This window comes from Pleurodeles waltl, chromosome 7 (assembly GCF_031143425.1).
Source record: "Pleurodeles waltl isolate 20211129_DDA chromosome 7, aPleWal1.hap1.20221129, whole genome shotgun sequence".
Classification (NCBI taxonomy): Eukaryota; Metazoa; Chordata; class Amphibia; order Caudata; family Salamandridae; genus Pleurodeles; species Pleurodeles waltl.
The window spans coordinates 389,245,324-389,270,101 of NC_090446.1; the positions used below are offsets into that span (position 1 = coordinate 389,245,324).

The window sequence follows — 24,778 nt, forward strand, 5'->3', positions numbered from 1 at the left end:
GGCTCAAGATCTCTTTCAGCAGTGGGGAGAGCCTTTGTTAGATCTGTTTGTCTCCACAGAGAACGCACAATTTCAGCTGTTTTGCGTGTTGGAGTTTCCAAGGTGGTACTCGCTCGGAGGCGCTTTTCGTCTTGAGTAGAACTCCGCCCTTGTTTCCGCCTTTCCGCCTATATCACTTCTATCCAGGATTCTCAAGAAGGTCAAGAATGACCAGGCCCAAGTAATCTTGGTGGCTTCAGACTGGGCACGGAGAGTATGGTATCCAGAGCTACAGAGCATGGCCCTCGATCCTCCACTCAAACTTCCCCTTCAGGAGGATCTTGTGTCGCAGCAACAGGGGACTGTCTCCACCTGAACCTGTCCAATTGCCACCTTCATGCGTGGAGATTGAGCGGCAGCAGTTGACGGCTTTTGACCTTCCACCCGAAGTCTGTGATGTAATCTTGGCAGGCAGGCGTCCCTCTGCCAAACGGTATACGCCTGTTGGCATAAATTTGTTGCATGGTGTACTAACAAATCTGTTGATCCCCTCTCAGACACTCGTCACCTAATTGTTGTGTTCATAATATACACACAATTTTGTAAGTTTCTGCTTTATTGTCTGGAGCCAACACGTACACGTCCTCTCCAGTGCGGTCCTCCTTTATTCTCCCTCCTATGTTCCATACCTTCATAGCAACGGTAGAACATATTTAATAATAAACATAACAATGATCCAGGAATGACTAGTAGTAAACAATATACCGTAAAGATGGGCACTTGCCAAAATATCTAGTTCACTAACTCTCCTTTACATGAGATTAAACACAACAGCATTGCCATCTTGCAAGAGAGTTCTTTCCTGGCGAGGAAAATGTTATCTTGCCATGGTTCATAAAGTTGTAGAACCACATTAACTTCCCCCAGTTGAGGATACCTGCATTCCGACAGTTTTTGTCTAACACCCCTCAGTAGTACAAAACATGGAGTGAACTGTCACTGGTAATTAATACCAGAGTTCATGACATGCCAAAAATAGCAGACCTACCTTTATTAATCGCACAGTACGCCAAACCTCTGTGAGTCAGATCTGACAAGTAATTCAAAACGTGTACTCTTGTCAGTTCCCTAGGGATCCAAATTACATCCCACACACAAACGGGACCATCTATGCCATGGAGAGGTATAATGTTTGGAGGTGACAACTGCCTAGACCTTCTGATAAGCTCCGAAATCTGTACCAAAAGGCCTGGGACCATGCAGCATCTACTTTAATTTTCTAGGCCATTAGCCTGAGCAACTTTCCTCATATTAGCTGGTGTAAGTTGCCGTAGGCATCCGTCAGTCTGTTCTGTCCCTGGGGAAGTAGGATTGGAAAATCCTTAGAAATTTCCAGAAGTACTGGAAACCAAGCTTGAGACTTCCAACTCGTCTCAATAGCCACATCAGGAACTGAACAGAAAATGGCCCTTCCATTCCAGGCCATCATGGGATCCAGCCACCATCTCATTTCAGTCTTGGCTTTTAGTGAAAACTTGATCCATGTAGGAGAGGCCTCTCCTCCGGTGAGCTGCTTTTAATCTCTGAAAAGCTTGATAATGCAATGGCCCATGAAATATAGGCTGAATGGATGAAGGCAAAAGGCCTACAATCCTGATGAGGTAGAGTGGCTAAATTAATTATTTCGGCAAAGTGAACCTCAAGTCCCTCCTGATGAGTGTAAATTTTTCTTTGCTGGAATTTCAGCACTCGCTGAACTGCCTCGATCTGGAACCCCAGAAAACTCATCAATTGTGAGGGAACAAATTCTGAGTTGGGCTTGATGGTGAAGCCCAGTATCTGCAAGAGTGACTGTGACATGGTTCGCTGCTGAAGAACAACAGGTGGGTCCTGGTATAGTGAGAGGACGTTTTCTAAGTATATACCTAGATGTAGTCCTCCACTGGTCACATGACCTTGGTGAAACACCAAAGAGTGGAAAAGAGCCTGAAGGGAAGGGCCACAAAATTATACACCTGATGGTTTCTGTAAAATGTAGGAATCTGCAAAGTGGTGGGAAGATGGGAATCGTGAAGTAGGAGTCCTCTGGATCCAACCTCATCATTCAATCACCTTGGTGTAGGATGTCTTTCAATAGATGGAGACCCTCCATCTTGAAATGTTGATTATTAAGCCATTGATTGAATTCCTGGAGGTTTATCACAATTCCTTTGTCCTTTTTATTTCTACCAGAAAAAAGTGTGCTGAAGAAGCTACCCGGAAGTAGGAGGGAACGAACTATGGTACCTTTGTCCAGAAAGAAGTCCTTTTTCCTGAAAAATCAAAACATTGCAGCTGAAAAAGAATTGGTTTTGGTCTGCATGACTGAATTGGAGTCATGTAGAACTATTTGAAAACCAGCAATTGTATGAAGGAACCAAGCATCCCCCATCGCCTCCCTCCACTTGTGCAGGAACAAGCCCAGGCGATCTCCCACCTTTGGTTGGGAAGAGGGGATGCTCATTAGCTGAAGATCCACCTGGGGCATTGAAGGCTCTATGGCAGTTTCCCCTGTCCCCGCATGGTCAACCTTTGGTGGAAAAGAAAACATAGGTAATATTGGTGACCAGAAGAGCGCCCACTGCCTCTACTGGCCTCTTTAAAAAAACATTTTCAGAAAAACTTTTTTGGTGATTGCTGAGCCTTATCCAGCTACGAAAATTGGTCACAAAATATCCCCAGTACTTTTAAAATAGGCTTGCCAAAGAGACCCTATCTGCCACTGGGTCTGCCCCAGATGTGGCAAGTTACCCCAACATGGGATCGATTTTGATCAACAAGCAATGTCTTCTCTCAGTCAAGAGCATTCAGATGCAGTTCACAAGAAAGAATGTAGCTCTTTTCACCCACCATGACAGCAGGTCAGGTCATACTGCCAGGTTATTTGGCTTCCTCAGCCGTATCTAAAATCTTCTTTAATGGCCCCAAGATACCGAAACTGTTATCCTGGGGCCTTCCTGAAACGATATATACAGTTCTTGGGGTTGTTAACCATAAATCTCTGGTGTCAGTGCAATTTTCCCATCCAGCAGTGGGCAGGGGCACTGACCTGGGCACTCTGCCCTGAGGTGTGCCCTGACCTCGTTTTTCAATAATTTTCCGAATCCTGTTGGCTATGTTCTGGGGTACTTTGTCTGCTGGAGCCCCTTCCACTGATTGCAAATTATTTTGTCTGGGTTCAACATACTTTCTATGTTATTCAACTCCTCTGCTTTCAGAGTTATCCAACCTGGGGCTTTTGGGACCGTCTTCCAGCCTCCATGGTCAACTAGGTCTTAGTTCATTGTCAGTCATCCACATCAAGCTCACCAAATTCCTTCCAGATATCCATCACATCCGAGAAGTGTAGAGTGTCCTCCTCAAAAGAAGTAAGCCCATGATAACAGTTGTCCTGGACTTCCGTGATGCTGGTGCGTCACCTTTTTAGGAAAGACTCTTTGAGCTTTTCAAAGGCATTGAATAGAGGGGAAGACCTTTGCTTTAACATTTGAGCTTATAATGAGCTTTAGAAGCCTTAGGAGGTTCAAAAGGTCTTAAGATTTAGGTGGTCATTACAACCCTGGCGGACGGTGTTAAAGCGGCAGTAAAACTGCCAAAAGGCTGGCGGTTAAAAAATTGCAATTACGACCGTCGCGGAAACCGCCAACAAAGACAGCCACTTTAACACTCCGACCGCCACGGCGGTACAAACAAACATCGCGGCGGTCACCGCCAACAGACAGGCGGGAGACAATGTACCGCCCACACTATTATGACAGGCCAATCAGCCACCTTTTCCGGGGCAGATTCACTGCGGATAAAAACACAGCTGAAACAGGAATTTCGAAGGGAAAACGCTCACCTCTACACACCCCACGAGGAACAAGGACACCATGGACCCGGAACTCCAAATTCTCCCTGCGACAGTCTTCCTGCTCCTCTACCAGGAGCACGAATGCCGGCAGCGAAGACCACGGTGAGTACTGCACCTACGACACAGGGGAGGGAAAAAACAGGGACACACACACGCAACACCCCCACCCTCACCCACTACAACACACACAAATACATATCAATACATCACAGTTACACCCACCAAACCCCCCGGAAGAATGCAAAGACAATAGAAAATTTGTGTAACCATTGTTATATATTAAAAACAAGTAGGCAGAAATATATATATATATATATATATATATATATATATATATATATATATATATATATATATATATATACACCATGTACAAAATAAATACCAAGCATAGTAGTCCAGGTAGTGCACTAAGATAGTCCGTGGAACACTGGGACCACACGGTATGGGCAAGGCCCACACAAGATCCCCGACCATGACGGAGAGAACACTGCAGGGGCATCAGATACCAAGAAAACAGGCACCTCAGGGGGAGGGAAAGGGGGGGCCCTCAGCCGCTTGAGTGCACAATGGCAAATCCACGAGGGGGCCACATGCCCACTGTTCCATCCTGGGGAGTGCAAAGCCACAGTCTCTCAAGTCTCTACAGTGGGTGGTCTGCCCACTGTTCAATCCTGGGGAGTGCAAAGCCACAGTCAGTGGATGATAGCCTCCACTGGTTCTGGAGGGGGCATGGTGCCCAGAGTGCTTCATCCTGTTAAGGACAGAGGTAGTGGATGTCAGACTCCACTGGTTCTGGAGGGGGCATGGTGCCCAGAGTGCTTCATCCTGTTAAGGACAGAGGTAGTGGATGACAGACTTCACTGGTTCTGGAGGGGGCATGGTGCCCAGAGTGCATCATTCATCCCGTGACGGACTCAGTTGCGTCAGTGCCCCTGCCGCTCATGGGCTAGTGGTGCTTGAGATGGCGGTGCCCTGTTCAGCGGTGCTTGAGATGGCGGTGCCCTGTTCAGCGGTGCTTGAGATGGCGGTGCCCTGTTCAGCGGTGCTTGAGATGGCGGTGCCCTGTTCAGCGGTGCTTCAGATGGCGGTCTCCATTGCAGGGTCTCAGCTGCTGGCGGTCCTTCATGGCTCAATGGGCCTTTTGCTGGCGGTCCTTCATGGCCCAGTGGGCCTTTTGCTGGCGGTCCTTCATGGCCCAATGGGCCTTTTGCTGGCGGTCCTTCATGGCCCAATGGGCCTTTTGCTGGCGGTCCTTCGTGGGCCTTTTCCTGGCGGTCCTTCATGGCCCAGCTGGGCTTGTGCTGGCGGTGGCCTCCTGGGCAGCTGGGCTTGTGCTGGCGGTGGCCTCCTGGGCAGCTGGGCTTGTGCTGGCGGTGGCCTCCTGGGCAGCTGGGCTTGTGCTGGCGGTGGCCTCCTGGGCATCTGGGCTTGTTGCGGCAGTGGCCTCCTGGGCAGCTGGGCTTGTGCTGGCGGTGGCCTCTTGGGCAGCTGGGCTGGTGATGGCGGTGGCCTCCTGGGCAGCGGGGATGATGGCGGTCTTCTCCGGCGTGCAGATCTTCCCAGACTTGCCGGGTTTCTTGTGGCCCTTCCCCACCTTGGAAGGTGTCACAGCTGACTCCACAGCTGAGGCAGTGGATGTTGGTGTGTCTGCATGTGTGTGATGCTTGCGTGAGTGCCTGTGGGATGTGTGGTGCTTATGTTTGCCAGAGCTTCCCTTGGGTGTTGACGTGTGTGCATGTTGGTCTGTAGGTGTGCTTGGGATAGGCTGAGGTACAGGGGATTGGGTCGGGGTTGAGGAAGTTGGAGGGGGGAGGCTAGAGACGGGGACAATGGCTGCCATCAGTGCTGAGGCCAGAGTCTGAAAAGCTCGGTGAAGGGCCGCCTGACCAGAATGAATGCCCTCCGGGAATGCATTGGTTTGTTGCAACTGCCTCTCTACACCCTGGATGGCATTCAAAATGGTAGACTGCCCAACAGTGAGGGACCTGAGGAGGTCAATGGCCTCCTCACTGAGGGCAGCAGGGGTGACTGGGGCAGGGCCTGAGGTGCCTGGGGCGAAGGTGATGCCCACCCTCCTGGGTGAGCTGGCAAGGGGCAAAGGCTGAGGGGCTGCTGGGAGGGCGGTCCTGGTAGGGGGGTGGCGGCTGTATCTGTAGATGCGGTGGGCACAGATGTTGCCGCCACCACAAGGGAGCTCCCATCAGAGGACGAGTCTGTGTCGCTGGTGTCAGCTCCTGTCCTCGCCGTGGAGCTCCCCTCGCCCTCCGCCCCACTGGTGAATTCAGACTCCGTAGTGTCGCCCTCCAGGGCCATGTGGGATGCAGCTCCCTCGTGCTCCGTTGCCACTGCTCCTCCGCCTGATGATGCTAATGCACACAAGAACAGGGAGACCACAAAATGGGGGGGGACAGAAGAAAGACATGTTGAGTGCATGCATTACCTCTACCGTTGGAGGACACGACAGACACAGAAGCCCCCTGCACTACGCCGCGATCTTGGGGCTCCACTGTTCAATTTCTGGAAAATGGCCTACAAGGCTATGGACGACATCTGCACACATAGATGACACAGGGGCATGACTAGCTGTACTTGGCACTCTACAGAGGTGGGCTGGGGCGCCACATGGCCTGACATACGGAGGGGCCTTGCCTACGGAACTCGCCCTGGCCTAGGGAAACCCACAGCCCTCCTAACCCACCCAGACACCTCTACTGCGCGCAAAGTCAGCAGAATGAGAGTGTACTCACCCCCTTGTGGCTGCTGTGATGCCCTGAAGCGCCCATCCAACTCCGGGTAGGCCACCGCCAGGATCCTGAACATCAGGGGGGTCATGGTTCGACGGGCACCCCTCCCACGTTGGGAGGCCATCCCCAGCTGAGCCTCCGCCGTCTTCTTGTTCCAGTGGCGAATGTCCTCCCATCTTTTCCGGCAGTGGGTGCTCCGTCTGTGGTAGACCCCCAGGGTCCGGACTTCCTTGGTGATGGCACGCCAAATATATTTCTTCTGGTGGGCGCTGACCTACATTAAATGTACAGGGGAAAAAGATAAGTTATTACCAACTGCACTGTCGAAGTGATTGGCCCTCATCCCTACCCTTCCCATGTGGCACATGCATTCACCGTCTTTCATGCACGCAGCACTCTCCCCCCTTCCTTCTTACATCCATCCCTCTCCACACAGGCATAGCCCATACAACATGCTCCCTGTGTATACCTGTTTGTCTGGAGGACCGTAGAGTAGCGTGTACTGGGGGAGGACCCCATCCACGAGTTTCTCCAACTCCTCCGATGTGAAGGCAGGGGCCCTTTCCCCAGACGCACGAGCCATTGTCTCTTCCAGACCGAGGTCACAGCAGCACTTGCAGTGTAGGTCCTCTCCTGTCGAAGATCAGGTATTGAGTGATTGAAGTGATAGAAAATGGCAGTCAAGTCCACGGCGGTGCGTACCGTCATCGCCGGTGTACATCGCCATTGGCTCCTGGGACCCATAGGGTCCAATGTTAACCAATGCAGCATTGCGCCGCGGTCTTCGACTGCCTACCGCGATGGTGTACAATGCCAGTGCAGTTACCTCACATCCCATTGTCCCACTTTACAGGTCAGGCAGCTGCCATTTCAGGGGCCCACATGGCTTCATTTCAAACTGCGTCTCTCATACCTAGGCCCAGACTCAACACACATACAGGCCCCCTTTTGTGTATGATAGGTGTTCTGTGTAAACTGTGGGTACGTACCTCTGAGTTGTTTGACTCTGTGCTCACTGTTGTCCTTCATAGGCACCGTCTGCTGGGACATGTGAGGAGATGGCGGCATCCTCCGGTGTACCGACCGTTGGTGGACCTGTCGACAATGGAGGAGCGACATTTGATTATCACATACAGGCTTGACCGTGCCACAATCCAGGAACTGTGTACCCAGTTGGAGCCAGACCTGATGTCAGCAATCCGCCATCCCACAGGAATCCCCCCTCAAGTGCAGGTGCTGTCAGTGCTCCTTTTCCTTGCAAGTGGTTCCTTTCAGACAACAGTGGCCATGGCATCAGGGATGTCCCAGCCTATGTTTTCCAACGTATTGTCCAGAGTGTTGTGTGCCCTTCTGAAACACATGCAGAGCTACATGGTTTTCCCTCAGGTGGAGGATTTGCCTACAGTGAAAGGGGATTTCTGTGCCCTGGGACACATGTGGCTTTGGTACCCCCCCCCCCCCCCACAGGAGCGAACTGGTGTACAGAAACCGGAGGAGTTATCATTCGATGAATGTACAGATGGTATGTTTGGCAGACCAGTACATCTCCCATGTGAATGCCAAGTTCCCTGGCTCAGTGCATGACACCTACATCCTGCGGAATAGCAGCATCCCTTATGTGATGGGTCAACTCCAGAGGCACCGTGTGTGGCTATTAGGTGAGCACTTGAAAGCAAGTCAGTGGGAATGGTTGTCTGGGTCTGGGGGATATCCCTCCAGGTTAGTGTACGTGTCTAACAGTTGTCCCTCGCCATTTGCAGGTGACTCTGGTTACCCCAACCTGTCTGTTCTCTTCCTCCTCACCGCGTTTTCCTCGTGCTCTGCTGTTCCTCTGTGTTCTTCTCTTCTGTTCTCTTCTTCCTCACCGCATTTTCTTCCTGCTCTGCTCTTCTTCTGTGTTCTTATCCTCCTCTGCACCCCATCCTGCGTGTTCTTTTCTTCTTCTGTGTTCTTCTCTTCTTCTGCACCCCATCCTGCGTGTTCTTTTCTTCTTCTGTGTTCTTCTGTGCTCTACTCCTCCTCTGCACCCCGTCCTGCGTGTTCTTTTCTTCTTCTGTAATCTTCTCTGCGTGCTCTTTTCTTCTTCTGTGTTCTTCTGTGCTCTTCTATGATTTTCTTCTGTGGTCTTCTCCTCTTCTTCTGGAGTCTTCTCTCCTCTTCTTCTGTGGTCTTCTCTTCTTCTGGACTCTTCTCTCCTCTTCTTCTGTGGTCTTCTCTCCTTCCTCTGTAATCCCCCCTTCCCTATCTTCTTTCCCTTCCCCTCTATCTGACTCCCCTGCCCCCTCCTGCTCCCATTCGTCGCCCCGCCTCCCGCCCCCAGCTGACCCCTCCTCCTCCCCCCCTCCTCCCTCTTATGGCAGACGCCCGTCTGCGCCTGGACCGCGCCCAGCGCCACGACCCCTGGCCCCCAGCACTCCCAAACCCCGCAGCACCGCTACGACCCCACCTCCCTCCACACTCTCAGCCCGGGACGCTCCAGAACCTGCTTCCAGGCCAACCCGAAACGCACCCATGGACCCTTCGCATGCCTTTTACCTGCAAACACACCTTCCACCGCGACTGCACCCCGTCCACCAGCCCACGTGCCAATAACCACCTCAAATGCATCCTCATTAACGCACGCTCCCTCCACAAGCATGCCATTGAACTTTGGGACCTCCTGGACTCCACCGGACGTCGCCTTCATCACCGAGACCTGGATGAGCGCCTCCTCGGCCCCCGACATCGCCATAGCCATCCCTGACGGCTACAAGATCACCAGGAGAGACCGCACCAACCAAGTCGGAGGAGGAATCGCCATTGTTTTCAAGGACTCCATCAACGTCACCACCTCCACCAAAGACACGCCCCTCGCCGCCGAACACATGCACTTCCAGATCCACACCGACACCAGGACCACCCTCAGAGGAACTCTCATCTACAGACCCCCTGAACCACGCGCCCTCCTCAGCAAATCCATCGCTGACTTCATCTCCCCGCACGCCCTAGCCTCGCCGGACTACATCCTCCTTGGAGACCTCAACTTCCACCTGGAGCAGAACAACGACCCCAACACCACAACCCTGCTCGACAACCTCGACAACCTAGGTCTCAAGCAACTGGTGAAAACCCCCACCCACATCGCCGGACACACGCTCGACCCCATCACCTCCGCCAGCAACCACGTATCCTTCAGCCACTCCTCGGTAATACACTGGACCGACCTCAGATGTGTCAACTTCACCTTCAGACGCAAGACTCTCCACCTCCGCACACAACATATCCCACGCAGACATTGGAACAAAATCCCCACGGAACAGCTACTCTCCACTCTCAGCGACAACCAACCCACCTTCTCCTCCGACCCCAACAACGCAGCCCTCAGCCTCACTCATTGGATCACCAACTGCGCGGACAACCTCGCACCCCTCAGACGCCTCCCAAGACAGACCAGCACCAGGAAACCTCAATGGTTCACAGACACCCTCAAGGAATCCAAAAAGACCTGCCGTACCCTCGAGAAAGCCTGGCGCAAAGACCACACCGTAGAAAAACATGTCTGCCCTCAAAAACGCCACCTGCGAACACCATCAGCTGATCCGCGCTACCAAAAGAACTTCCTTCACAGACAGACTGGACAAGAACACTCACAACAGCAAAGAACTCTTCAACATCGCCAAAGAGCTCTCCAATCCTAACGCCAACTCCAACTCCATCACGCCCTCACAAGACCTCTGCAACTCCCTCGCTACCTTCTTCCATCGTAAGATCACCGACCTACACGACAGCTTCAGACACCAGACCCAGCCAACCACCACAGAACCTACAACCCCAGCCATCACCCTCAACGCCTGGACTCACATCAGCGCAGAGGAGACCAAAGTTACCATGAACACCATCCACTCCGGTGCCCCCTCGGACACCTGCCCACACTTCATCTTCAACAAAGCCGACGTCATCATCGCCCCTCATCTCCAGACCATCAACTGCTCGTTTGCTTCTGCCACCTTCACGAGAGCTGGAAACACACGGAAGTCAACGCCCTCCTGAAGAAACCTACGGCGGACCCCAACGACCTGAAGAACTTCCGCCCCATCTCGCTCCTCCCCTTCCCTGCCAAAGTCATCGAGAAGACCGTCAACAAGCAACTGACCAATTTCCTTGAAGACAACAACCTACTCGACCCCTCCCAGTCCGGATTCCGAGCCAACCACAGCACAGAAACAGCCCTCATCTCAGTCACAGACGACATCAGAACTCTGATAGACAACGGAGAAACAGTCGCCCTCATCCTCCTCGACCTCTCGGCTGCCTTCAACACCGTCTGCCACCGAACCCTAATATCCCGCCTCCGCTCCACCGGTATCCAAGGACAGGCCCTGGACTGGATCACTTCTTTCCTCTCTAACTGCTCCCAAAGAGTCTACCTCCCTCTGTTCCGCTCAGACCCCACCGAGATCATCTGCGGCGTCCCACAAGGCTCCTCGCTCAGCCCGATTCTCTTCATGAGCCCCCTCACCGACATCGTACGCAAACACAACATCAACATCACCTCCTATGCCGACGACACTCAGCTGATACTTTCCCTCACCAAGGACCCCACCAGCGCCAAGACCAACCTGCAAGATGGAATGAAAGACGTCGCAGAATGGATGAAACTCAGCCGTCTGAAACTGAACTCAGACAAAACGGAAGTCCTCATCCTCGGAAACACCCCGTCTGCCTGGGACGACTCTTGGTGGCCCACGGCCCTTGGCACCGCACCAACCCCCTCAGACCACGCATGCACGCAACCTCGGATTCATCCTGGACCCACTTCTCACCATGACCAAACAAGTCAACACCGTATCATCTTCCTGCTTCCTCACTCTCCGCATGCTCCGAAAGATCTTCCGCTGGATCCCCGCCGACACCAGAAAAACTGTGACCCACGCCCTCGTCACAAGCCGCCTGGACTACGGAAACACCCTATACGCAGGAACCACTGCTAAACTCCAGAAACGTCTTCAGATAATACAAAACACCTCCGCCCGCCTCATCCTCGACATACCCCGCAACAACCACATCTCCTCCCACCTGAGACACCTGCACTGGCTTCCCGTCAACAAAAGGATCACCTTCCGGCTCCTCACCCACGCACACAAAGCCCTCCACAACAAGGGACCCGAATACCTCAACCGTCGCCTCAGTTTCTACACACCCACTCGTCAACTTCGCTCAGCCAACCTCGCACTCGCTGCCGTCCCTCGCATCCGCCGCACTACGGCAGGTGGGAAATCCTTCTCCTGCCTGGCGGCCAAGACATGGAACTCCCTCCCCGACCAACCTCATGACCACCCAGGACCACCCTGCATTCCAGAGGCAGCTCAAAACCTGGCTCTTCGAGCAGCAGTAACCCCCCCCCCCCTCCCCTAGCGCCTTGAGACCCTCACGGGTGAGTAGCGCGCTTTATAAATGTTTTTGATTTGATTTGATGGCTACTGACCCCAGTGAGGAATCCCAGGACAAGGGCAGAGGAACGCTACAATGAGGCCCATGGGCGAACTAGGAGGGTGATGGAGTGGACCTTCGGCCTCCTGAAGGCCAGGTTCAGGTGCCTCCATATGACTGGTGGATCCCTATTCTACTCACCAAAGAAGGTGTGCCAGATCATCATGGCCTGCTGTATGCTTCATAACTTGGCTTTGCGACAACAGGTGCCCTTTCTGCAGGAGGCTGGTCCAGATGGCGGTGTTGTTGTAGCTGTGGAGCCTGTGGACAGTGAAGACGAGGAAGCAGAGGAAGAAGACATGCACAACAGGGACTCAGCAATATGTCCAGTGAGACACAGGTAAGAATACAAACCTGCCTACTACATGTACTTTAACACTACTACCTCTCTACTGAGTGTCGTTTTCACTTAGTGTATGGTCACTGAATTGTCACTTTCCCTTACGATTTCACAGATGTGGGTCCCACTGTGTGACATCTGCTTAGATTCCTCATGGACTAGAGCTGTGTGACATAGGTATGTTGACATTAAACTTGAAAGAGCATTTTGTCACTGTAATTGCTAATACACTATTTTGAAATCACAGACACATTCCACATTGTTTTGTGCTTTGAGTGTGTTTATTTAAGTGCTCAATATTGGAGGGGGTAGTGAAATGGTGAGGGGTGATGGCAGAGGAATGTCCATGGCAGAGTCCAGTCTATTAGTCTCACAGGTGCATTGCCCATATGGGCATAGGAAGTGGAGCTGGGTCAGTTCCAGTATGGACAGGGTGACAAAGTGGGACAGTAGGATGACAATCAGGGTGGTCTCATTTCTTGGCAGGGGTTTTGGCATCGTGCTCTGTCTTTGTCCTGGATCTCAGGGACCGTTTGCGGGGTGGTTCTCCCTCTGCAGGGGGTGGTGTGCTGGTGTGGTGGTCCTGTGGCGGGGAGTCCTGTCCACTAGCGCCGGCGGAGGTGGTGGGCTGTTTATCGTCCATGCTAGTGTCGGGGGCCCCTTGTAGTGCCACAGTGTCCCTCCTGGTGTTCACAAGTTCCTTCAGCACCCCTATGATGGTGCCCAGGGTGGAGCTGATGGTTCTCCCTGAAGCCCATATACTGTTCCTCCTGCAGGCGCTGGGTCTCCTGAAACTTGGCCAGTACTGTTGCCATCGTCTCCTGGGAGTGGTAGTAGGCCCCCATGATGGAGGAGAGGGCCTTGTGGAGAGCGGGTTCCCTTGGCCTGTCCGCCCCCTGTCGCACACCAGCCCTCCCAGTTCCCCTGTGTTCCTGGGCCGCCTCCGTCCCCTGGACTGTGTGCCCACTACCACTGCCCCCAGGTCCCTGTTGTTGTTGGGGTGGTGGGTTATCCTGGATTCCCTGTAGTGGTGGACACACTGCTGATTGACGTGTCCTGGGGACAGGACACGTCTTATGTGGGCTGTCCTCTTCTCCCCCCACATAAGATCTTGTCACATCATCCGGCTAACCCCAATACCTCGATGAGGGAGTTTGTGAATCACAGTCTCAGCAGAGCAGTAGGAAACAAGCAGTGGCAAAGCTAATAGGCCTCTCCTCCTTTAGCTGACAATGTAAACTTATTTGTTTTGCTGAGTATGTTTAGCACTGTTAAAGAGCAAAAAGCATGCATTCGCCACAATACTAAGGTGACCCAGCATGATTATGTATATGTGTCCGTTCCCCTTTTTTTTCTCTGTGGATCCTCTTGCTTCAAGGGAAAGATAATAAAAACCTGTTATTTTCACGCAGGTTCAGGCAATAATGGATATTTTTTGAAACATTAAGCATATTTATCCTACTAATTATTATGGAACAGGTTAAAGCTTTTGACTATTTGGGTGTGAGGTTGACCAGAAATTTATCATGATCTGCCCAGATACTAAAAAGTCAGGTGACCCTGCAACATGTTGAATCAGCAGTTATAAGACAAGCATTTGCAATGCAATGGGTCTCACATTTGCTTGAGTTAGAGGTATTAGTGTTGTAAACTCCTAACCGGAATTTTCTTGCCACATAAACTGAGAATAAAAAGTGAAACAGTTTCACGTATGCGAGCCGATGGCCGCCATGAGTGTGAAGGAGACATACAAAAGGAAACAGAAGTTAGCTTGCAGTCAAACGTATTGGCAAAAGTGCAGTTATCCTTGTAACAGGCAAAAGTGCAATTATCCATGTAACAGATTTGATGTCAAGCAAAGTGCTTGACTACTGCCCAGCGAGATCGCACTGCGTAGGAATGAAAAAAGAAAAAGTAGTCCAGAAGCCATTCGGAAAACATGGAGCCTCTTTTGTTTTCAGTAGTTTACGGGTGCTCTCGAGGAGGGCTAATCACCGGAAAAGGCATGGCATATGAGTGCCTTTCACAATGAAATCAAGCAAATTTTAAAAGGCAAGCCCATGAACCAACCAAACTGATAGCCATGACATGGGCGTGGTTAAAAGCCCATAGAGAGATTACAACAGGGGTCAGAGCGCTCGACCCTAAAAACACTGAACATATCCCATTTCCGTCCAATCTCTCCTGCGTTAGAATTATATCACACTATGGGCCTTGGTGCAGTCCTCTGTGGGGCAGAGCTGTGTGGTTTTGATCAGACAAAAGGGCTGGAAAAAATAGAAAACACATTTATTAGAGCGTTACTGATTACAGAGCGCTCCTCTTGTCCCGTTGCTCCTAGACTGAGGAATGCAGAATATAATATATCTTGCAATCCTTAAACCCCTAGTTTATTGGGTTAAGCTTTGAATGGTTAAGTCTCAGATTCCCACTAAACAGACAGTTATTGAGGTCAAAGTGTTAGATAAAGTGGGACAAATTCCATGGCTTAAGAATGTCAAGATGTGGTTGTATAAAATAGGCTTGGGCGAAGTCTGGTATAAGCTGGAGAACTTGACCAAAGAAATTGTAGCAAAATTGAAGTGCAGATACTGGGATTATATTCTGGCTAACTGTTTTTTCATCCGCACATGGCACTTTAACTGGTCGTTTTATTGATATTAGGTGCACTTTGACCTTTAACTTATTTGTGGATCAGCTAGAACCGACACAAGCAATTTTACCTGTAAATTTAGTTGGAAGCTGAGCTCTACTACACCCTTATGCCGGGCTTGCAACTCTAGTACTAAATCTGTGGAACACTTTGCTTTTCTGCTCTGCCTGTGTGAAAACCAGGAGGAGATGGATAATCCCGGTTTGTTGGCTACTCTCTCTGACACGACTCACAGATGCTATACACATTTTAAGTTCTGATAATACACAGTGGGTTGTGTTCTCAGTGTCAAGGTATCTTTTGTATGCTTGGCACATCAAAAGTAAAATATTAGATACAAATGAATATCTTTATTATACAGGCCATTTTAAGAATATCTACTTTTTAATGCTTATTGGTAATAGTTAGACCTAGATTGTTGTTGCCCATGGATATTTAACTTAATTGGAACCTAGTTAGGTGCTACCTGCCTTGTATTGCTAGGAGTTGAATCACTTCTGTATTTTTAATTGATGTATTTAAATTCTTTTTTTGATGTATTTTTATATATATTGTATTTATTTTTGTTTTTGTGAAATTGTGTTTTATGAGCACACACTGATCGAATAAACAACAACAAATAGATGTATCGATCTTTCTGCTTCAGCAAAATACAGATTTCTTCTTACTTGCTTGAAGTCTCGGCATGTTTAAGCATAGGTATTCCTAGCTCTTGATTGGCTCATGAGAAGCTATTTAATGCTGAGTGTACTAGCATGTACTAGGACACACACTAGGGTGAACGACAGCCATCTCTCTAACCACATCTAATAAATCTAATCAACAGGCTCTTCTGATGGCTGCTTCTAACCACAGATTCTTCACTTGTATAATATTCCCAGGCATCAGACTGCACCTGGAAGTTTTCACAGCAGTGTTCTTATTCTGCACTGGAGACAACAGGTCTGAGCCGCTTATAAGAGCCAACCCTGCCTGTTGACATCAGTTCCTTTCTTTCTGCGCTTTGGATCTTGAATCCAAAGCCCTTCTTCCTTTTTTATCAGTTGATGAATTTTATCAAATTCCTTTACCAGTGTCGAGAGAACAAAGCCCCGCACACTGCTAGGTGACAATGTGCAGCTCCACATTAACCTCATTCTGCACTGGAAATGACAGATCAGAGCTCCATATAAGTGCCACCCCTGCTTGTGACATCAGTTCCTTTATTTCTGTGCTTTCAAAAATGAACCCAGAGTTCCTCTTCCTTTTTTTCGGTTGACAAATACAGGGATCAAACCATGCTGGGACTGTTGGTGATCAGCCATATGGTGTATACCTGTGGTGTGTGGGCTCTGGGCACTATTCCAAGTTCAATTCTGCCCTCAAACAATTTGAAGAAAGCAGAGCCACAGCACATTCCTTGGTCCTTTCTACCCGTGTTCAACAATTGCCTCATCAGTTTTAACCATTCTAAGGCTACTCCCTCAGATTGACTTACAGACAACTCTAGCCCCGCCACCACTGCAACAGCTACCTTAGTACAGGGCCAAGAACATGGGATCAAACAGACATTGCACAGTTCACCAGAAACAAATTTCTTCTCTGTACCCCTGAGCTGTTGTGTCTGCCCCCAAGATGCTTTAGTTTGTCCTTAGGGTGCACAACAACTGTGAAAAGTAGGATTTGACATTTTCTTCCTGGGTGACACTGCGTAACATTTAACAGATGGGTCCTCCAGATGATCCAGCAGGTTTATGCCTTCCCATTACTTTTCAACCACCAAAGCTTCCTCCCACATCAAAGCATCTTTCAGATAAGCACCCATTTATCTTGCTAGAAGAGGTGCAGGATCCACTGAAAATAGGGGCCATTCAGAGGGTGCTAGGCTTCACAAGTAGGGATTTGTTGTTACTCCTATATTTCCACATGCTGAAGAAGGACTGAGAACTTTGTCCTATTTTAGGTCTTTGCTCTCTAAATTCCTTCCTAGGTATGGAAAATTCCAGAATGTGCACACTGGCCCAAGATCTGTCTGTCTAGAACCAGGCGACTCGGGTTGCTTGGGACTACCAGGGTGCACACTTTCATGTGCTCATCTTGCAGTCCCAGAGATGTTACCTGTGGCTCCAGGTCAGCCAGATGCATTTTCAGTTTGCTGTACTCCCCTTCAGCCTTACCAGCGCCCTTCGGATATTCACAAAAGTAATGTGATCATTGCCACCCATCTTTAAAGATGTGGGATGTCAGGTTTCCCCCACCTCCATGACTAGCTGTTGAAGGTAGCCTCACCACATTCAGTCATAGACCATCACCAGACGACAGTGAACCTCCTGACATCGTTTGGATTCTTGATCAATGAGCCAAAGTCACACTAGACTCATTTGTAGGGTCTTCCTTTTATGGGATGTGTTCCTGTTCGGTATAATTCAAGATCTTTCCTCCGTCACAAGATCAGAGTTTTTGGGCTATGATGCCGATGTTTTCTTTTCTTTCGTGGTTCTCAGTGAGAGTAGATCTGAGGCTTCTTATCCTGCCGGTCTCATGAATCCTGCGTGTCCACTTCAGATAGTGGCATATGCAGGCTCTGCAGTGGGCTCTGAAATCTCAGTTTGTCGACCACCAAGGAAATTTGTTGTATGTCATCCAGATTCCAGAGAAGACTGCGATCTGCAGTGGTGGCACCGCAACCAGAACCTGACCAGTAGCACACCCCTTTCCTTTGTCCACTCAGAGCTCATGGTGGAGACATATGTGTTCCTGCTGGCCTTGGAATGTCATGTGGGAGAGATGGATATCAGAGGGCTCTGCTCTGTGGTGAAAAAACAGCTCTACATACATATGTTGGAGCTGCATGCCATCCATCTGGCATTAAAGACGTTCCTGCTGTAGATCAATAGAAAGGCTGGTGCACGTTCCTATGAAAAACTCCACCTGTATGTGGTATTGCAACAGGCAAGGGAGAGTGTAATCCTGTGTCATGGTCCAAGTGGTGTACTGCACCTTGTGGAGTTGACTGGAAAGTAAGGGTGTCACCCTGATTGAGAACCACAAGATGGACTCTTTAAAAGCCAAGGCAGACAAGCTCAGCCAGAGATGCTTGCCAGGTCATAAATGGCAATAGCATCCCGACGCAGGGGATATTCCAACAGTGTGTAAAACCCTATTTGGATCTTTTCACCACCATCAAGAACATGCTAAAGTTTTGCCTGTTGAAGTTCCTCAGAAAGCTCTCTCTAGGAGACACTCAGGCTAGAGTGGAGCGCAAGACTTCTGTATGCCTGTCTTCCCCTGCCCCAAGTTGTAAAGAAGATCCGGAATGACCAGGCCCAAGTCATCTTAGTGGCTCTGGATTGGGCCAGGAGTGTGTGATACCTGGAATGTCAGGCATGATCATCTGTACTCCAATCTGGCAACCTCTTCAGGAGAATCTTCTTTCAAAGCACTAACAAAGAGTTCTGCAACTGAACGTGCACAGTCTACACCATCATTCGTGGAGTTGGAGCAGTGGTAGTTGGCTCTGTTCGATCTGTCACTTGAAGTTGTGACATCATTCTAGCACAGGTTTGTGTCCTGGTGCATTAACCCCAATACAGACCCATTACAAGCCAAACTGTTGGATGTTCCCTTGTTTGCTTTGTCTTTGGCACAGCGAGGCGTTGCAGTTGGCACTACTAAAGGTTATTTGTCAGTCCTGTCAACCCTTTTGCATTTTCTGTATTTCCTGTTTTTACATCATCTGTTGTGTTCGGGTTTATTAAAGGTTTGACCCATAGGTTCCCTCCAAAACTGTGATGATACAGTGGAATCTTGGGGCCTGATTTAGATTTGGTAGACAGGTTCCTCCGCCACAAATGTGACGGATATCCTGTCCAAAGTATTGCGATTTCCATAGGCTATAATGGAGTTGTAATACGGCAGACAGGGTATCTATCATGTTTGTGAAGGAGTAACCCCATCCTGACTTTCCTCTTGTGCACCCCCAGTGACCCATTGCACAGCTTCTCCTTGCATCTTCTGACTCTCAAAAGTGTCTGCCTCAATGCAGTCACTTCAGCTTGTCGCATAAGTGAGCTCCAGGCCCTCTTGCAGCAGCATCTGTACACCACTTGTTACCCCAGACAAAGCAGTGTTGAGGACCTGGGTAGCCTTTTTGCTAAAAGTCTTGATTCCCTAGTCATATTGGCCAATCCTACACCCTCCCAACGTTCTTTTTCTGCCTCATCCCGCAAAAGAGAAAGACACTTCCCCCAGTTGGACCCCAAAAGAGCCTTGATCTTCTTCATCAACCCGCAGCAAGGACCAGCAGGTGGATGATTAACGTTTTGTGGAGTATATGGGGGGCATAGAAGAGTAAAGCGGTGGAAAAATACCTTTTTATCATGATGAATAGTCCTCTGCATTAGAATCTGCTGTGCACTGGCCCAGAAGCAGCCTCTGGAAGGACTGAGGGCTCATTCAACCCGGGCCACGGGTGCTACCACTACATTGGCATGCAGAGTGCTTGTTCTTGACATCTCTTAGGCTGTGACATGGATGTCCGGTAACCTGCTTCCTGGTGGATACGCTGTCTAACCACAAATTCCTCAGTGCACTCCTGTTCTCTGGAGTGGCTTCCTTTTCACCATCTAAAAAGTCTTGATCTAGAGATTTTCACATTGGTACCTCCATTTAATCATGCTTCGATTCTAGGGGTGTGATGAAAGTCAAGTAAGAAACTGACATAGATGTGCAAGGGGGGTGCCTATATGTAGCTCTATTACGTCAATTCCAGGGCAGAACGAGGGTTACGTGGACCCTCATAGCGCCATCTAGCAGTGCAGGACCACTGCTGTGAAAACTTCCTGTTCAAGTCTAGCACCTGGGTAATATTCTTCAGGTGTGGTATGTGCGATAAGATAGAATATCCACCAGAAATAGTGTTACCAAAAGTAAGTGTAGTTTCCATTTTGTGACACCTAATAGTAGCTTGCAGAATTTCAGAAGGCCTACTAGCCTGTAGCTGAACTACTGCAATTTTGCTGTTTCTGCAAGGCTTTGAAAAATGACAGAAGTGGCAAACTGTTGCTATGCTTCGTTAGCTGATTTCATTAGTCACTACCCATATATGGCTATATGTTTAATGTTGATAAATAATTAGGTAAATGTAAGGAAACCCTCAAACCCTTCACCCAGAAAATGGCCATCATTCGATGTGTATCTTTGTGCAATGTACTGAAACGTATAGAACTCTCATGCAAAATTCTATGTTTCAAGCTAGTCTGGTATGGCACAGTGCTCTCACGGCTGTGATTCTATAAAGTTGAACTTCAAATCGTACGGCCTGTGTGTGTTTATTTAATTGTAGGCTTCCACATAAGTAACTTGTTCTTCCACTTTAAATTTGTCTCCTTACTTCCATCTTCATACTTCGGTCTCCCTTTCTGTTCCCTGTGATGCACTTGTAGTTAACAGCTAAGCACTTGAGCTTGCTTTTATCACAACTGAGATCCGACTTTCGAAATATTTTCAAGCATGTTATATCAAGTATTTTTACTTTTTTTTTGTTGCTGTCTCACAAAATGTCCTGCAGGATCAAAAGTACAGAACCAACTTTTAAACTTCCTCAACTAGTGACAGTTTAATCTGTTTTCAGTATATTATGGCTCTCATTACAGTAGTTTACTATTCACCAAAATGTGTGTAAATAAACAAATGTAAAAGTGTTTTTCAAACTTTTCTAACCTTTTTGGGGTAGCTCAGCTTACCTTTGGGAGTCCCCATGAACTACTTGTGCTGCAATAGACTCAGCATGCTGTACAATTCCATCTGCTACCACGAAACGTTATAAGGACACTGAAGAAATATGTTAAAATGTGTGGAGCCATGTAGACGGAGTACTAGCCTGGCTCGTCTTTGCACTTGTATATGATTTATGAGAAACAAACTCTATGCTTCTTTTCATGATACTCTGTGTAGCTTCATAGTTTGAGTTGAGGGATTTGGGGCCAGAAATCAAGCGGAAGAATTAGTCAGCCCTTTGGTCTTTGGTGATCTAGCACACAGCCATGTGAGCTTTATGTACATTTTGTGATTTATTATATTAGCTCAAGATCTGCAAGAGTGAGAGTTGAGACTGAGTGACATGCAGTTGCACATTCTCTGAGGTTTCTCTCCTGGTGTGTGTGTGTATATACATTAAGTGGACGAGCATGACCATCAGGAATATATACCATTTAGAAGAACAAGAGCAAGCATTGTCAATGCCAGTCAGTCTTGCAACTGAGATTGACATGAAAGCCATACAATTTTGAACAAAGATTGGCCCTGTATACAGTGCTCTTTCTTGGAAGGCACTTGGAGCTATCAGTAGAGAAAATGCTAAAAAAAACTCTTTGTATGGTCTTGGCTTCTATAGAGTGCAATCTCCGCTGCACATCAACAAAATGGTTAAATAGGGAATTGCACTTCATTTGTTCCAGTCAAATTCCAGTAGTTAAGATATTGTTCCTTCCTCGTGCCTTTCTGTTCAAGCAAACTTAAAAACAGCTATCTGTCTTAACTAACAATCTGAAACGTGATTGATTAGTTGCTTTCTTTATTTACATGCAACCAACACCTTTGCATTCTTTCCACAGCCTTACAGAATGACCCATCTCTTTTTGGTAAGAAACTGTATTTTAATTTAGTCTCTTGCTCAATTTAGGACATTTGTTGTAAGTGACTTGTAATAATATTTTAAAGGCTCATATTCCTATGTCGTGCTGAAAAACATAGTTTTACATGACGGAAGAGTATTCTTTGAAAATGGTCACTAGAGGTCAGGCAGAGTTTATATTTATTTCTGAGCCAGCAAGGAAGGTTGACTATGACATTAGGCAACTGCTTCATGTATTTTAAATAAAAATGTTTGACAGATGACATGACGCACAACTTGTCTAACTTATGCAGCTGAATTGCTTTCAAGTAATGTTGAGTGCTGCCCTTAATAGCTCCGAATCAGTATCACATTTTCAAGGTAATAACCTGAAATATTGAATACTAGTAGCAAGACTAATCAGGTTGCCTTATTTAAATTGGTTTGTTTGATTAGCAAGATAATGCAGGATTTATGCTTTGCATAATATCCCCACCCACTGTCCTCAGCACCCTCAGCACCCTTGGGTAGAATAAGTACAAATAATCTGTAGGAGAAGGATTCTATCTGAAACCTTCTCACCTTCCATGGTATTGCAACTGCTCTCTTAGTTATATTTGTGTTGAGCTATAGATGCATTTGAAAAACTGTCACCATCACCTTTAATCAAAGTAAATTGCAAGAGATTGTTGACTGGCTAGGTGTGGACAGGACTTTGCTTATGACCATAGTCATGCCTCTAAGCTGCTTGTTCCATGTTATCCTTCAGACAGCCTTACATGAAGTGGTTGTAGTCATCCCACCAAACCCAGGTAAAAGTTTAAAATAATTACTGTTCATGGGTAAATTCCTCATTTCTACTTAAATATATTGGCCACATATTGAATACAAAACTAAGACATTCAATCCGAAATCTCCATTTGTTATTTTGACATAGCCAACCCAACTGTTTCTCAGTCCACAACAGACATTTTTTTTAAATAACTAGATGCAGGTATCACATGGTTTGCATTGCATCCTGTTCACTCTGCAGACATGAGGATGAACTTCAAAATCCCTTCATGTAAGGGGTTACCATGTAATACTTACTCCAGAAGATCAAAGCTTAGAATTGGCTATAGGCTCAATTGCGTACCAATCCACCATGATGAAGTGACTGAGAGGTTCATTGAGTTTGACCTTGTTGCTACTGTTCATGGTTGAGTAAGCCTTCAGATTACCTCAGATCCCTCCTTTCTCTAGTCCTCTTCCAGCCCTTTTCAAAGTAAGTGTGTGCATTTCTGTAAATAGGCACCACAAAAAACATGTCTAAATTGTTGACCAGCCTAGTGCCTTCATCTGGATTTATTCTGAGGGACCAATCAAATGGAGAGGCGTTGGACAATCCTGTACCCTCATTTCTACTTACATCATGTAGAAGACAGGTAACCCGTACCCTACAATTTTTCAGATGTTTGTATATTGGATTGGCTTTCAGCTATTGACTTGAAAGCGTATTTAATACATATCTATTAGAAATTACATTGATGGTACCTCAGAGTTTCCTCTGCAAGAATGCACTGCTGGGGGCGTTACGGGAACATGGCGGCCAGCTAGGAAGCTGAAGCCGCGAGTCCTCCGCACTGACGGGAGAGCCGACGCGACGTAGGAGGAAGAGGTGGGGCTCTGAGGCAACGCTAGTGCCGGCGACTCCGAACCACGGAGAAAATCATGTGTAAGCGCTGTAAATGCGCTTTTCTGTTTTACGATTATCTTTCTGTTAAAATCCCGGCCTCCGGATATTCTGCCCTTTAAGCCCATCAGAGGGGTTATTTATGTCTACTGAGTTTTTGGAGCTTCACAGACGGGCTATCTCTCTGGGGAGTACTTGATATCCTGGAGGTAAGGATTCTTCTAAGGGGACATAGATTGGGAAAGAATCGTCTCTCTAAGCAAGTGGAAGATCTAAGGTGAGCCTGACTTTTTCAGGAGGGGGAGAATTCTGGAAAGCCTTTTCTCCTTCCTCCTTGCTTGCTAGATAGACAGTGAGAGGGTGTTACTCACCATATTTAAATCTGGCACATATCTTGGTTCGGGCCGCGGACGCGGCAGGAAAAGGCACAAATAATGGTTTATGCGGAGGGAGGCGCAGGAGGTTTTGCTCAACTTCAGGTGTGTGGAGTGAGGCGATAAGGGGTGTGCGCCACAGGAGACGCTACACCGCTAGGTGCAGTCTTTGAGGTCCAAGAACACTTTCAGGAGCGGATTTAACAGAAATAAAGAAGCAAGGGGGAGAGACAACTGCTCCAGCATTAATGTCACTGGTTAAGCATTATTTGAAAGGCCCTCAGGTTTGTATTGGTAAGCTGGGGACAATACGGAAAGGGAAGCCGGGATCTTGAGGGCCGGAGTGCAATATAACTACGGACAATATATGTTCAACCAAAAGGAGAGGTCAATCTAGGGCAAAAGGGAGTCTGGGGGAGTTGGAGAACAATACGGGAGGAGGCTCAGGGGGAAAAAGTGTTACCCCAGGGTCAATAACTAAATACTTCCAGTCAGGCGTGGAAGAAATAAGCGGGATTTCTCCGGCCCCTATGGAATCACAACAAGCCTCAGAGGACTCAGAGGTATTGGAGCGGAACTCCCTGGTGCAGTGGGAGGCACAGATGACCCAGTTAACTACAATAGGGGGTAGCTCTTTAAGGGGCAAGGAAGATTCCTTGCCCGTACAGGGCCCCCTCGCGGAGCCTAATGCTTCAGCCTTCTTGGAGCCCAGGGATGGGGGCGTATATGAGCTCTTACTTTCCCTTACAAAGGAGATTCGGGAGAAGTTTGAGATCTCTGAAAACAATCAGGCTAAGATACAAGAAGCGTGTATGATTTTGGAGACTAAGATCCATCAGTTAACAGATCGGGTTGGCAGGGTGGAGGAGGCCATGGAGCAGCAGAAAAGCCAGGTGCTGGCCAACTCTCAAGATATTTTGTATCTTAAGCGGGGGGAGAAGGCTCTACAGGATAAATTAGTGTTTTTGGAGAACAATATGAGAAGAAACAATATTAGAGTTTTTGGAGTTCCGGAGGGGGCGGAAGGAGCAGACCTCAAGGATTATTTAGTTTCATTGAT

General features: G+C 48.4%; 1 protein-coding gene across 2 annotated transcripts in view; it reads left to right on the plus strand.

The window, feature by feature from the left end:
* Positions 1-24,778, plus strand: part of LOC138304101 (protein MTSS 1-like) — a 545,913-nt gene that overhangs the window by 463,138 nt on the left and 57,997 nt on the right. Inside the window, exon 13 of one of the 2 annotated variants that reach the window (XM_069243840.1) lies at positions 21,674-21,700. The exons of the other annotated variant lie outside the window; for it this stretch is intronic. Within the exon in view, the coding sequence (XP_069099941.1) occupies positions 21,674-21,700 (27 nt within the window). The remainder of the gene's footprint in view (positions 1-21,673; positions 21,701-24,778) is intronic. 2 annotated transcript variants of the gene reach the window in all.